Raw genomic sequence first — 14,133 nt, 5'->3', positions numbered from 1 at the left:
TGACTCCTATATCTTTCGCACAAGGTGCAAAATGCAAGTGCATTGTTAAGGGCTCTTACGATTGAATGATTCGGGTGTTTCCGGGAATACGCCTATTAGCGAAGATCTGTAAGCGCATTATTAATTTGGGAGCACTGTAGAATGTTAGACGCAAACAAGATACGAAGCAATCGATGAGAAGAAAATGATAAAACACTGGGTAAGTGTATTAGTTACTGATTTAATCAGATAAATAGACATCTATACATACTAGTCCACGAGGAATCGGCGCATAAGTACCGAGAACTATTCCACCTCAATTTTTTTATACTAATAGTGTATTTTTTAAATTATTTATACAATAGTTATTACGTGTTCCGATTCATGCTTAAATAACTTTTGTAGACTTGACAAATTGTAGATAATTAAATGGGGCACATGGCAACATACATTTAAATCAGTAATTTGAAGAGGATCGCAAAAAAAATTGAGATGTAATAGTTTTCGGTACTCATGCGCCGATGGACTAAACATCGAACATTGGCTAACATAATATGATGATGAATTACAATACTAGGTGGGACACGCGTTCAACATTACTACATAGGTAAGTACAATATATATAATATGAAACGAGAGATCGCCTGGGGGATCAGATATTCAAGACTGAATTATTTTCGACAGTACAATAAAGGCAGACATCATAACTTTGTTTTTTGTCTGCAATCAGAAATTTTCTCATTTAGCAGGGAAAGATTCGAAAACCTTATTCGATGTTCACAAAAAGTTATATTAGCTCCTAGACTATAACTAATCTAGGAACATTATCCTATACCTTTGCCGGTTAAGTGAACTGTTATTACTGCGCTGCCGAAAAATCCCAGACCTGTATAAATACCACTGGACATATGTTTGACAGCAAATTTTTTGTGCCTATTTGAAGCGCCACTCGCGAGTGTCCAGAGAACTAATTTGACGTGTAATACAAATGGCTGCGAAGGAACGTACAATACTCTGAAATATTTTTGCATTTCGAATTTATTTAGTGCGTTTTTGGTGTTATTTATACTTGAAGAATCAACGTAATAGTACACAATTATTTTTTGTAAATAGTTTCCCACCATCTATCGATTTTTGTTGAGGTTGTCAGCACTAGTTTTAGTACCGCAGACTCTCACTTTATAGCCAACAGCGCCAAAATGGCGAATATCAAACAGGCACAAAAGCACTTTTACATTCACCAGTCCAGTGGTATATAGTAGAGGTCAGTGCGAAAAATACAACTCTGTACAGGGGCGGATTTATATGAGAGCTAATTTGGATGCAATTTAGGGCCTCACACATAATATAAAAGGGCCCTAACGCTCACTGAAGTTCAACAATATGAAGAATACACTACACAAAATAAAATAAATTTCTTTTACAATAATATCGTACAGTTTGTATGTTTAAATCATACTAAATAAATATAATATATTTTTATGGTCATCTTTTTCCTCTTCCATGTCGAAACATTATCTAAAACCTATTTAAACAAAGTCAAATAAACTTAATTGAATTAGGGTTAAACTAAACGCTTTTGTATAGTCACTATAAATATTTCTTTTAAATAACTGGATTTACCATATGTTCGGAAAAAGTTGAGCTTGTGAGAAGAACATACAAGAAACATAGACCACCGTTTTCAATCAAATAGAGTATTTTACAATGGCTGTAATATAACGTAGCTAATTAGTTTGTAAGGTGCTGCATCCAATATTTGAATCGTGTTTAAATAATATAAATTATTTCATAAAAAGGAATGAAAATAAATAATAAACTGAATAAATATAAATTATCGTATATTGGATTCCAACCTTTAGATCTTGAATTCATTGTTTGTGTAAGGATGCTTCGTGAACACGATGGTCGTGATTACTGTCATAATTAGTAATTGCATCCAACAAATACAATGATTTTTTACTATAACAGGTCAACCTGGAACCACAAGCAGCAGCAACCCGTTCACGAGTTGACACATGGACCAGCCATCGTTCCCTAATTAATTGATTAGTTAGACAAGTCCCTGAGTAGTATTAGCCCGGGGCCCCACAACCTGATTGTCCACCCCTGACCTCTAGGGCAGAGTTTCCCAACCTTTTTTAGGCCATGCCCGACCTTAACATTAGGATTAAAATCATGTCGAGTACTTTTTGAATTTCCCCCTTAACTTTCAAATTGCCCCCCTCTGGGCCGTTACCACGTTGGGAAACACTGCTCTAGGGTGTATATTCACATCAAATACCAATAACATCAAGTATAGGACAAGGATCTATTGTTAGTATTTAAATGAATCTCTTTGTAGACCCTATCAGTACTATGCTCGTCGCCGCTCGAGCTCCAACCAAACTAGCGTACTCCATAACCGCTGCGATTTTCTCAATATTTCTCAAATGTTTCCGCTTGTAAGCGCCAAATAGCCACACGGAGCCTTTGTACAGAACCTGTATGTGGTTGATGTCTCTGCTGTTCGGATAATTGTCATCCAACGCATCAAGGTCTGGATTAAGTCTTGAATATGGGGAAGCTTCTAGCTTCGGCAAACAATCATTCAGCGGAAACCATTTGTACGTCTCAGGACAGAGCAGGTCTGATGGCGAAAAGCGACCCTTGTATCTCATTTTAGGACAAGAGTGTATATAGTAGCCCATGTAATAATATTTTAGATCTGCGGACTGAGTATGCAGATGTCTTGTGAACTCGAGCTCTCTGAAAAAAACAATGTGTAGCTATAGTACAAGATACCACCGCTCAATTCCGCAGGTAGGTGTTTTTTTTTTAATAAACTAATTTAAAATTGACGTTTAGCGAGTATGCTATGTATTGTGTCATTGTAAGTCATTTTAAAGGAATTTTTAATAAGGGACGAGGCGAGCCGGACATTCAGCTGATGGTAAGTGATACGCTTTGCCCATTACAATGCAGTGCCGCTCAGTTTCTTGAAAGACACAAACATTCTGAGCGGAACTACAACTGCGCTCGTCACCTTCAGACATAAGATGTTAAGTCTCATTTGCCCAGTCAATTCACTAGCTAAGGCGCCCTTCAGACCGAAACAATAATGCTTACATATTACTGCTTCACGGCAGAAATAGGCGCCGTTGTAGTACCCATAATCAAGTCGGCATCCTGTGCAAAGGAGCCTGTACAACTGTGCTCAAACATTAGCTATGTAATGTTCTTACCTTAACGCACCGTAAGTCCCCAAATTCAGATTCCGGTATTCAGGATCATAGAAGAAGTAAACGGAAGAGATACACTTCGGCAAGATGTCAATCACTCCCACAGCTATTATCCTGCCGTCCAAACAATACTGCTGTTGGAAGGAACCAAAACCACAAGCAGGTCCTCGGCTTGTATACTCCTCCTGAAATATTCGACTGTTACAAAAATTGCGTGCGTACAAAGTACACGTGTCAGAAGTGAAACCTGCATTGTGCATGAACCTCTAAACTGCATATGAACTCCTGGTACATGTTGATAGGACGACACATGATTTCAACCGCTATGAAAGACATTACTATCACCGCATGTCACGCACGTCGTGCGCTTGACATCGGAATATATTATCGTATACTTGCATCATACATATGACAATCTCTTCTCTTCAACTATGATCGCCTAGTACCAAAACACTGTAGAATTTGAAATATCATTTGTTAGTTAATAAATAAATCATTCCTGATTATAATTAGAGAAGGAAGAAAAGGCATTTATTCGCTCAAAACTGATTCCTTTAGAATTATTTTCGATGAATGATTGATCTAATACTACTACCGCTTTGGAATCAAATGGCGCTCTGAGAGAGAAGAAGAGGCGCAAGAAACTCTCCCAGCATTCTTTTTTTTGCGCTTTTTTTTTAAATAAATATACAATATTGTATCTAGGCCCAGGCTGTCCGATCACTTAGATATTCGGCTGTGGAGTAGTAAGATTTAAGACAGAGCTATTTTTTAAATAAAACATTAAATTTATTTATAGATAATGCCGTTATGTATCTTATCTATCAAACAATATTTGAGCAATTTAGGAAAAACTTACTACAAGAGGACTGTGTACTAGAAACTCTTGAAATTTGTCCTCTGTGCATTTATCTTCAGTATCACCATGTACCGTCATCTGATATTTAACATATACTCTGTGGACTTCTTTCGCGGTCCGCAACCACTGCTCACTTGGCGGCTGAGTCCTCACTAGTCTAATCTAAACACAATAATATGTTTGAATAATAAAACATATTAATATATAAATATATTTCCACAAAGGATAAAGACAAAATCCAAAATCGCTAGGAAATCAACGGAATTGAACCTTACAGTGATCAGATCGCGAAGGGTTAAGCTACCCATGCCATATCGTTATGACAACACCTCTCATTCTACAGTGTAGAATCTACACATTGATTATAAGTGGAAGAACCACACTCTTGAGGGACTACACACATCCAGATGATGAGAATTTTGTCTTAGAACTTATGGTGGAAATTCGGCGCCAGGCATAAGGTCGAACAGCTTTTCGTCGCACTCTCCGTTTATAATAGAGCAGAAGAAACTCGAACAATCTCTAGGCAACGCCAAGCGATTGAGCCGTTCACAGAATATTGGATCACTGACAGCTGGAAGTATAGCTCTGTTCAAACTGTGGCGAATAACGCGCGGACGCGGGACGGAAGTCGCTCGCGCGCATCTTGTCAGCTAAGTTGTATGAACGTGTTCAAATTGACGCGACTAGTCGCTCAAGTTGAAGCGAAACAAGAGCGTGACGCCCGGTGGGATAGTTTGATCTCACAATGCATAATGTTTCTCCACTGAAGAACCAGCGCGGAGAAGAATGACGCGCGGGAAGTCGCGTCAGTTTGAGAGGCTAAGCGAGTGAGCGAATTACACTTAAACGCGTCCCGCTTCCCGCGCGTTATCCACCTCAGTTTGAACAGAGCTTATCTCTGCGTTGTACGCAGTGAAATGGTTCGAGATGGTACTACAGTGCAACAGAGCAAGAATGAGAGCAATACTCCATATTAGGCCCAACCTGCGCCTTATAGCGCTCCAGAATATGGAATTGAGTCGTAGGAGTTATAATTAAATTATATTCATTTTACCAGATTCTGCGACCATCTCAAGGGAGTATTCGATACAACATACAAGTTTTTTTCAGAACTGGTCAACGTTTCCTGAAAGAGGCCCGTGCCCATTTTGGAGGCATCTAACATATCATTGATATGCAGAAAAAACAGTGTAAGAAATAGCACACAGCCTTAGGGAACACCGGCGTTCACCAGCGAAACCTGTATGGTGTATCCAATAAGATCTGGCGATCAATTTGCGAAAAGTTTTATTAATATAATATTCTATTAACAGATTCATAGCATAAACGAGGAATATTTTTGGTTAATAAGGACATTATTATTCTAAGTTCAAAAAAACAGATGAACCTGTTCTTCAATTGTTAAAATTATTAAAGTTTAAACTATTTTCATACAACTTAAGGTATTTCAAATATCACCTCTAATCGATGTTTAGTCTCCGCCGGCAATTCCTTAATGAAGAGCTCAAAATCTTTTTCATTGGTATTTGCTTTGCTCTCTAATATAGTTATATCTTTTCCTTGAGCCTTAAGTTTTTCTAGTTTGCGCTCTTTTCTTATATCCTTTGCTTTTCTGCATGGCATCTTTGTAGGATCAGGGCCGGAACCTTTAAATAACAAAAATATTTTAAATCCCGTTACATAAATAAGAAGGCAAACTTCATGACGGAATATTTTCAAGAAATAATAGCAAGAAAATTAACTTACAGACAAGACATAGTTACTTTGTGATTTATAACCCTTACAATATTATGATATTATGCAATAGTGAGTTTGTTTGTTTACGTTTGAACTACTCCAACGATCATCATGACACACACATTGTTAGGAATTCAGAAAAGGACATAGAGTCAATTTTATACCAAAATTAATCTATGTCCTTTGACTAATGACGGCGAAATAAAGCCATGATACTAAAGGTCTACTAAAGTCCTACTCTTCTCCAGGGGGTTGGAAGAATAGGGAAGTCTCAGACCCGAGGCCTAAGAAGCGACTAAGGGGGTTTTAGATGTAGAACAGTCCTACTGCCATAACTACTGACGGCGAAATAAAGCAATGAAATTAAAGGTCTACTAATGTAAAGTCCTACTCTTCGCCAGGTGCTAGAAAGAATAGAGAAGTCCCAGACCCAAGGCCTAAGAGGCGACTAAGGGGGTTTTACATGTCGAACAAACCTGATGCCGTAACTAATGACGGCGAAATAAAGCAATGAAATTAAAGGTCTACTAATGTAAAGTCCTACTCTTCGCCAGGGGGTAGAAAGAATAGAGAAGTCCCAGACCCAAGGCCTAAGAGGCGACTAAGGGGGTTTTACATGTCGAACAGTCCTGATGCCGTAACTAATGACGGCAAAATAAAGCAATGAAATTAAAGGTCTACTAATGTAAAGTCCTACTCTTCGCCAGGTGCTAGAGAGAATAGAGAAGTCCCAGACCCAAGGCCTAAGAGGCGACTAAGGGGGTTTTACATGTCGAACAGTCCTGATGCCGTAACTAATGACGGCGAAATAAAGCAATGAAATTAAAGGTCTACTAATGTAAAGTCCTACTCTTCCCCGGGAGATAAAGAATAGGGAAGTCCCACACCAATGGCCTAAGAGGCGAATAAGGGGGTTTAAGATGTATAAAAGTCCTGCTGCCGTTGTATGACGTCAACACGAACGGGTGAGACTCGACCGGATTAACACCACACTACCACAGAAAACCGGCGTGAAGAAGCGGCCTAGCGCTGCTGTTTCACATTGGTGACGAGAAATTAGTTCTGACGCTTTTGCTGCTAATGCACATGGGAAATACCTGACCCTGACGGTAAAAGAGAAAATAAATTCTCTGGGGACTCTTTTTGCCTCTAACCGACTCTTAACGACGATTGGAAGACACCGCCGACCATCCTAAGGTGTCAGAGCACCATTTCTAAAAAATATATTTCAGATAGAATACTCTTCAGCGCGCTCTGTTTCTTGCACGTTAAGAAGCCTCAAGGGCTTTGTGGTCAGTGTTAGAGAGTTACCAGTTGATCAACGACCTACAGCGTTTGCCAAGATTGATTAGCTGGCGATCTTCTGATGTACCAAACAAATAGATGGTCGGATGTGTGGGTGATCTAAAGCAAGGGAGAAGCACTGACAGTTATTCAGGATATAGCGAAGGCCTTCGATCGATCTGGTTTGTCCGAGTGTTTACGCAAGTGGACAACTAGCTTCGTCACTGAGCACAGCATACAGATCATTGGATAAAATCGTATCACTCGTACCAGAAACCCGTTAACCCTTGAGTTCTACAAAACTGTGTCCATTCTATTTCACTATTTCTTCTGCATATTAATGATTGGTTAAATGCCACAAACATGCTTTATTATGCATATACACATTTCCAAAAGGCCAAGATCTCTTAAGATTCCATAAATAAGAGAATCGCTTCCGAGGAGCTCGGAATGGCCTAGAAAGAATTTGGGATCATTCTTTAAATCCAAGGTATACATAATTCGAGCAACTGATATATATTTTTTATTATAATTTAATCAGCTGTTATTTATAAAATTTACCAGCAGCCGAATTCCACCACCGGACATTACGTCTACATGCCACATTTTTCGCATCATTTTGACATTTGCCATTCTAAAACCGCGCAATTTGCGAGGAACTTCTTACCTCGCACAGCCACTTTGTGGAATCAATTACCGGCTGCAGTTTTCCTGAACCGATACGAGTAAGGGACCTTTACTCAAAGACCGGCAACACATCTCTTGACCCCTGGTGCTACGGTTACCTAACCTCGTTCCATCACGTGAGCCTCTTGCCATTTCTGCCCCCTCTTTTATATTATGTAAAAAAGTAGGTATAAGTGTAAGAATTAATGCAAACAGTAGTTCAACTCGGCCATTAGACAGAGCGGCGTCTCCCTCCCGCCCGCGCCGTCCTCAGTCGTACCGATTCATTCTATTGCACATCAGTCGTCGAGCACCGTTGTAGGTATTTAGTGGCAAAACAAAAAAGGCCTCTCTTACTATTTATTACAGATATGTATTTTATTATTAAATATACCTTTCTTTATTTCTTTGGTAGTTGATGCAGACAATTCTTTACTTGATGAAGCACACATAGGCCCTGGAGTCAAGTTCTCTATTTCGTTCACTGTATAAGAAATTAGTAAGTATAACACATACATAATAATAATTCGTTGTTTATTCATTTCGAAATTCAAATAATATTAAATGTCTAACAACTTGTAAATTCAAAAAAGGTAATAAAGAATTATAATACAAAACAAACAAATTTCTATATGAATAAATAATATATAGAGGATAAAGAATTATGGAAAATAGATGCTCCTGGTCCACCTAATAATATTTCTTTAATAAAGATTATATAATCTTATGATAATATAATATTCTATTTTGGCACACAATGAAGCGAAGACTACGCAACACCAAATGATCCAGCCGTTCACAGAGCACTAGGTCCTCCGCTATGATATACACAATAAATTAGTTTTACAAAAAAATATTGTTACAAGATTGTGTATTTAAAGCAATGTATTAGAATGTTTTTATCAGTCAAATATTGAAGGGAATGTTGATCTGATATGATTAAAATATAAATATGTCAGATTAAAGAGAAAATTACCTTTGTTTATACTTTCTGTTGTCAAAGATAAATCATGACTAGATGAAGGACCAACATCTCCAGAGGATGAGGATTCATTTAAATTTTCTGTTCCATCACACAAATATATATCTGAAATTGCATTTAAAGCAATAGTCTTATATGTTTCAGTAAACTAGTATAATTTTAGGATGTTTATAATTTTAGGATGTTTTTATTTGTGTCCAGATATAAATTCTTAGTTGAATAAATAAATTCTCTCAAATTTGTTCATGCTGTTTACATTTCAATAAAATTTTATGTATGGAACACTTTGGTGATATCTTCTTTCAATTCTTCTATGGGATGCCGTAGAACAACCAGCAGTAGAAGACCCAGAGAAAATTAGGGGGCATTGAGATGGCGCAGATGGCGCGTGGGTAGATTAAAAAATATAGTCTAAAAAGGCAAAAAAATACACGAAAATACTCTAGAAAAAAACATATTCTCAAAGTGGGTGGTGAGCAAAATAAAGTTGAGAAACTATGCCATAGAAGGATTGAAAGAAGATGTCACCAAAGTGTTCCATACATAGTACCATCTACTATATTAGTATTTTAGAGAGTTACTTTTGTCCATATGTGATAGATAGGCATTTTCTATATGGAATGTGGATTTGGAGATTAAAATTGACATATTGAAAAATGAACATTCAGAATTGATTGACCTGGAAAAATTATATGGACAAATAAATATTTAAATAATAAATATTTGATTTATATTTTATATTTAATATTAAATTAATATTTAATCACTAATACCATTAGTGATTTTCCTCACTTGAGAATAAACATACAGCTGATTAAAATTTAATACCAAAATTTAAGCACAATGCAACGTTCTAATCCGTGCGTATCGGTATACTATCGGGACATTGGGCTTGTACCCACCAACACAGATAGAAACTTGCAGTATTTCAGCTAGCAATGAATATATTGAAAAAAAAAAAAACAGATATAGGATGAAATACACCAGATACTGGGCCCATATTGTATCAGGGGGCCTTTGCCAAAAAGCACATCATTAGACACTATATAAATGACATCTTACATGTTTCGACCTGAACCTTACATCAAAAACAAATGAATTTTAATATTTTGTAGACTTCCACACAAATAAAGGCTATTTTAATTTTATTTATCTATTTTATTAATTGTCAGTTGTAACTTTAAAATAGATACATTGATTACATTTGACTATAAGTTATACCATATCCTGATCAATGAAATTTGTTACCATACTGGCAGCTCATAGTTATTATACTGCTTTTAAAACATAAAACATCAAATATAGTAACCATAAACAAGTTCAAAAAGTACGAATTGTTTAAGGGACTCTAAATTATCATGGCATTTAGAGCAAGCCACACTCTCTAAAACTGGATGGCCAGATCTTTTTCTGTCACAAACAGAGGTCTCATTGTACCTATTAATGTCCCGATACACAAACATTTTACTAATACCAAGCATATGGAGAGTTTTATAAATTGTATTTGGCTCATCTTTATCAACCCACTCCATTTTAATATCACAAAATATTGTACAATGCATTGGCAGTAATCATATAAAAATAGCTTACACAGAAAAAATCTATGAAGTTCATAATATCAGTGTTAAGTAAAAAAAGGCCTAATGTTTGCTGAGAAGTTTCCTTTTAGCCAATCACGCTGCTGCCTCATTTGTTATCATTCTAGTTATTAAATAATCCTTACATGTCTTAAAGCATTAATATCTCTTTTTCTTTATTGTTTTTTAATATTTGTATTGTTATTTTTTCTTTTGTTTATATAATGTTAATTGTCCAAATCTCTTGTACTAGTAAAAATATTGGTGGCAGTTTTCGCAAATAAAGATTATTATTATTAAAAATGACAGATTCCAAATTCAAATGTAATTTTTTGTTTATTTTTAACTGTAACAGTATTTATGGCCAGACTAAGTATATACTCTAAAAGCACCAGCAGAATAAGACTGGAGAGGAGAGGAGATGAATTTTTACTAGAACAGGGTGTCAAAAAGAGATATCTAAAGTGACCAAAATTATTTATAGTGGCACTAGAAGAAATATTCCAAAAAATTCACTGGAAAAAATTGGTATCTGAATTGGAAACTATTGGAACTGAAAAAATTGTATCAGAAAACCTAACATAAAAGTTGAAGGAAATAGTATTTACTATGTGAATGAGTATATACACCATGTAAGGCAAGTATCCATCAGTCCAGAAGATAACGAAAGAGAGAAGAATAAATAATTCTTGGAAATGTTACTACTAGGTCTTAGAAGGTGATTTTGACATTAATTTAAAACGGTTATAATGGATACATCATTTATGCATTGTTAACCTATACAAGCCAGACATGGCTCTGCACCTACAAAAAATAAATTACTGGAGAAAATAGAAAGGAGCATCTTTAAGATAAGAAAAATCCGCAAAAATTAAAATTAAACTATTAGGACAATTACAATTCTTAAGGTTTCAAGGTAGATCCAAAAAAACTAGTTTAAGGTAACAGGAGACAGATAGAAATGGACTAAAATGGAGGAGGCTTTCACCCAGTTGGGTTCTATGATTCCATAGAAAAAGAAACACCTTATTTTTACTTATTATATTATTAATATTGTATGGTAATCTTAGAAAATAAAGCTTTTACTTTTATTATTATACAATATACATATATATTTATTTTGTCCAGAATTGAAACTTGGACTTAATTTATTTTTCTAGGTTCAAATAGTTTGTATGGAATTAGTAATAAAGCCTTTTTATTTCATATCCTTAATAAATGTACATTTCAGATATTGTTATTTAATGTTAGTTCATATTTTTACTGTTAAGTTTACTTAAATGTTACTTATTTGTATGGGTTATTTTTGGATATTATTACCTCCTCAGGTAAAGGTGTCCTTGTATTGAATTATAAATAAATAATATTTACCACTTGGATCTGTACTTTGGTCATCTATATACTTGATAACTCCTTCGAAACTTAATTCCTGTGGCTTTTGCTTGCTTTCTACAAATTCATCACCTCCTCCACAATAGTCTAGCTTCATATCATCACTAGATTCAGAAAGTTTTCTATTACTTTTTCCAAGAACTTCTTCCTCGCCCATCAGGTATTTGTTGAACCTTTTCAATACCTTCTTTTGTGATTTTGTAGCTTTGAATTCAAGTGCTCTACAACTGATAAGTTTTTTTTAATGTAATTTCGTTATAATACCTACTTCATAAAATTTATAAAAAAAGAAATTTAATGAATACTAACCGAATAGTATACATAGGGCAGCAAATAATATTTAATGTAGGTTTATAACAATATTTTCCGGACCGTCTCCACCCACGATCGATAAGTGCTTGATAGTCTTCTACACTCATAGTATGGGCCCACATTCCTGAATAACATTTTTATGATTAATGTTATAGTAATTGCAAGGCTATTTTAACGACCTACCTACCATGAGCAAAATTGGTGTCTGTTTTCTTGCAGTAACCACATTTATAATTTTCATGTTCAGCAAAATATTCCACAATACTGTTAGCCATATCTTCCTCAATGGCTGAAAACTACGTTTACAATAATAGCTATTTAATATTTATATAAAGTCTTAGTTAGTACACAAATCACATTCAAATAACTTATTATTTATTTTCAAAAAGAGTAAGACGTAACTGGGACCGATACACTGTTTACAGAATCAAGCAAGAATCAAGAATGTAGGGTACAAAGAGAATTTAACCACTATGTTCAAGGTTTGAAGGTTTGTTCGATCAATCATAGGGTATATTCCGATATGCACTGCGACCATTGTATACTGTACAGTGTGACGTCAATTTAGTATACTGTGAAGCCGTTCCTGCCAGTATATTGGTTACTATAATTATATTTAAAACGGAACGCAATTCCGTATACTGTCAGGCGCATTTTTAGACGCAGCATTCAAATGAGTGTAATAAAGTTTTCTAGTTCATTAATAAAAAACTGTTGTTGGAATACTGTCAAATTAAAAATATTTTAATTAATATTTTAAATTTTTTTTATTTTTGAATTTTCAATATCACATATCGTTAGTTCGTAGTTTGTTCTTAATTGTTCGCTATAAATAATTGTTTGTTCTTTTGTTGTTTATTTAAAAACAATTAATTAAAAATGGGGGGAAACGCCTACTGGCACTCGCCGGCCACTACCGCGGCACGCTACGCTCGGCTCGTGCGTTGTTTTAACTGTTCTAACATAACCAACCTAACCTAACAAATTTTAATGATTTGCAATTTTTTTTTTTAAAAATCGAGAACAAACAAATGTTTATAGAGAACAATCAAGAACAAATGGCGAACTAACGATGTACTAAAAAAAAATTAAAAAATAAAAAATCTGGGCGGCTAACTTTCTTGAGCTAATACCTGCCTAGTTTTGCAAGCAACTTTGAAGCGCCATACGTTCTGGAAAACTCTGATCGTGCGGTATACCTCAGATCGCAACCATTTTGACGTTCGTGCAGCGTTCTGTCAATGTGTATTATTTTACGTGTAGCATTAGATTGCTTGTAATCAGGATGATTTGAGTGAATGTATCAGAAAGCTTTTGAAACAAGCTTTAAGACCATGCAAAATAAACCATCATATAAACAAAATAAGGATCAGAACTTGGTGAGGGGGTAGGTTGCCGTACGGCACACTTGGTGTATCCGAAAAATCTAGTGCCCTTAGGGACTGCCGATTTGGGAAATAATATATTATGAATTAATAGGTAGGTGGATATACATTGTATACCCACATTGTATAATGTATAGAACTAGTGAAGAATTAATGCAGATGGCGCTTCGAAGTTGCTTGCATAAAAACTATCAAATAAAAATATAAAGACAGTCGCACAAACAATTTGATTAATCTAACAAACAATAAAAAAATATCTATCGAATAAAAAAGAAAAAAATACATATCAGATTTTTTTTTATTTTTTTATTTATCATATTACATATATCATATGACATATAACTAGGTCAAATTAGCATCTAAAAAAAACCACAAAGGTTAACAACTAATGCTAATAACACTTAATTTAATGCGCTATCTTGTGAAAAAAGTTGTCTCATTTTTAAAAATAAATATTAATCGAACAAACAATAAATTTTCATGAACAAATACAATTCTCTTCCAAGTGACCACGGATTTTTTTTATGCTAGATGAAAACAAACGACAGCGCGGGTCACGCATCCCCTAGAAAAGGATTCAATGATATTCCAAAATTACCTCCCTGTTGGAGTTAATCAAGGAACAAAACAGTGGAACAAAAATCAGTATTCAAATCTTTTATAATAATTCTAGTTATATTTGGGTTTGAAAAATTTCTTATAAGTACATCTAGTCCCTATTACTAAGTAAAAATAT

General features: G+C 35.2%; 1 protein-coding gene across 2 annotated transcripts; it reads right to left on the bottom strand.

Annotated features, from left to right (window-relative positions):
* Window positions 1-200: 200 nt before the first annotated feature.
* On the bottom strand, window positions 201-12,565 carry LOC126966232 (arginyl-tRNA--protein transferase 1). 2 transcript variants are annotated; one of them, XM_050810190.1, is made up of 9 exons: window positions 12,200-12,564; window positions 12,010-12,136; window positions 11,680-11,927; window positions 8,726-8,836; window positions 8,144-8,233; window positions 5,521-5,708; window positions 4,060-4,221; window positions 3,204-3,385; window positions 201-2,727 (listed from the first exon to the last, which is right to left on the bottom strand). In XM_050810190.1, exons 1-9 carry the CDS (start codon window positions 12,285-12,287, stop codon window positions 2,304-2,306), a joined length of 1,620 nt encoding a protein of 539 aa, XP_050666147.1. In that variant the 5' UTR covers window positions 12,288-12,564; the 3' UTR covers window positions 201-2,303. The 2 variants fall into 2 exon arrangements, with proteins under 2 accessions (XP_050666147.1, XP_050666148.1); XM_050810191.1 differs by lacking the exon at window positions 8,726-8,836 and having other exon boundaries at window positions 12,200-12,565.
* Window positions 12,566-14,133: the final 1,568 nt, after the last annotated feature.

Source organism: Leptidea sinapis, chromosome 9 (assembly GCF_905404315.1).
Source record: "Leptidea sinapis chromosome 9, ilLepSina1.1, whole genome shotgun sequence".
Classification (NCBI taxonomy): Eukaryota; Metazoa; Arthropoda; class Insecta; order Lepidoptera; family Pieridae; genus Leptidea; species Leptidea sinapis.
The sequence above is the reverse complement of the archived record's forward strand: the minus strand, read 5'-3'. Positions and strand labels throughout refer to the sequence as shown.

What these genes read in the sequence shown, in the direction of transcription:
- LOC126966232 (XM_050810190.1), bottom strand. Translation starts at nt 12,287, where the DNA reads ATGGCTAACAGTATTGTGGAATATTTTGCTGAACATGAAAATTATAAA. An exon ending in CCAAAGTACAGATCCAAGTG is followed by an intron (nt 8,837 to 11,679) that starts GTAAATATTATT and finishes ATGCAATTTCAG; the next exon opens with ATATATATTTGTGTGATGGA. An exon ending in TACCAAAGAAATAAAGAAAG is followed by an intron (nt 5,709 to 8,143) that starts GTATATTTAATA and finishes TGTTATTTAAAG; the next exon opens with GTTCCGGCCCTGATCCTACA.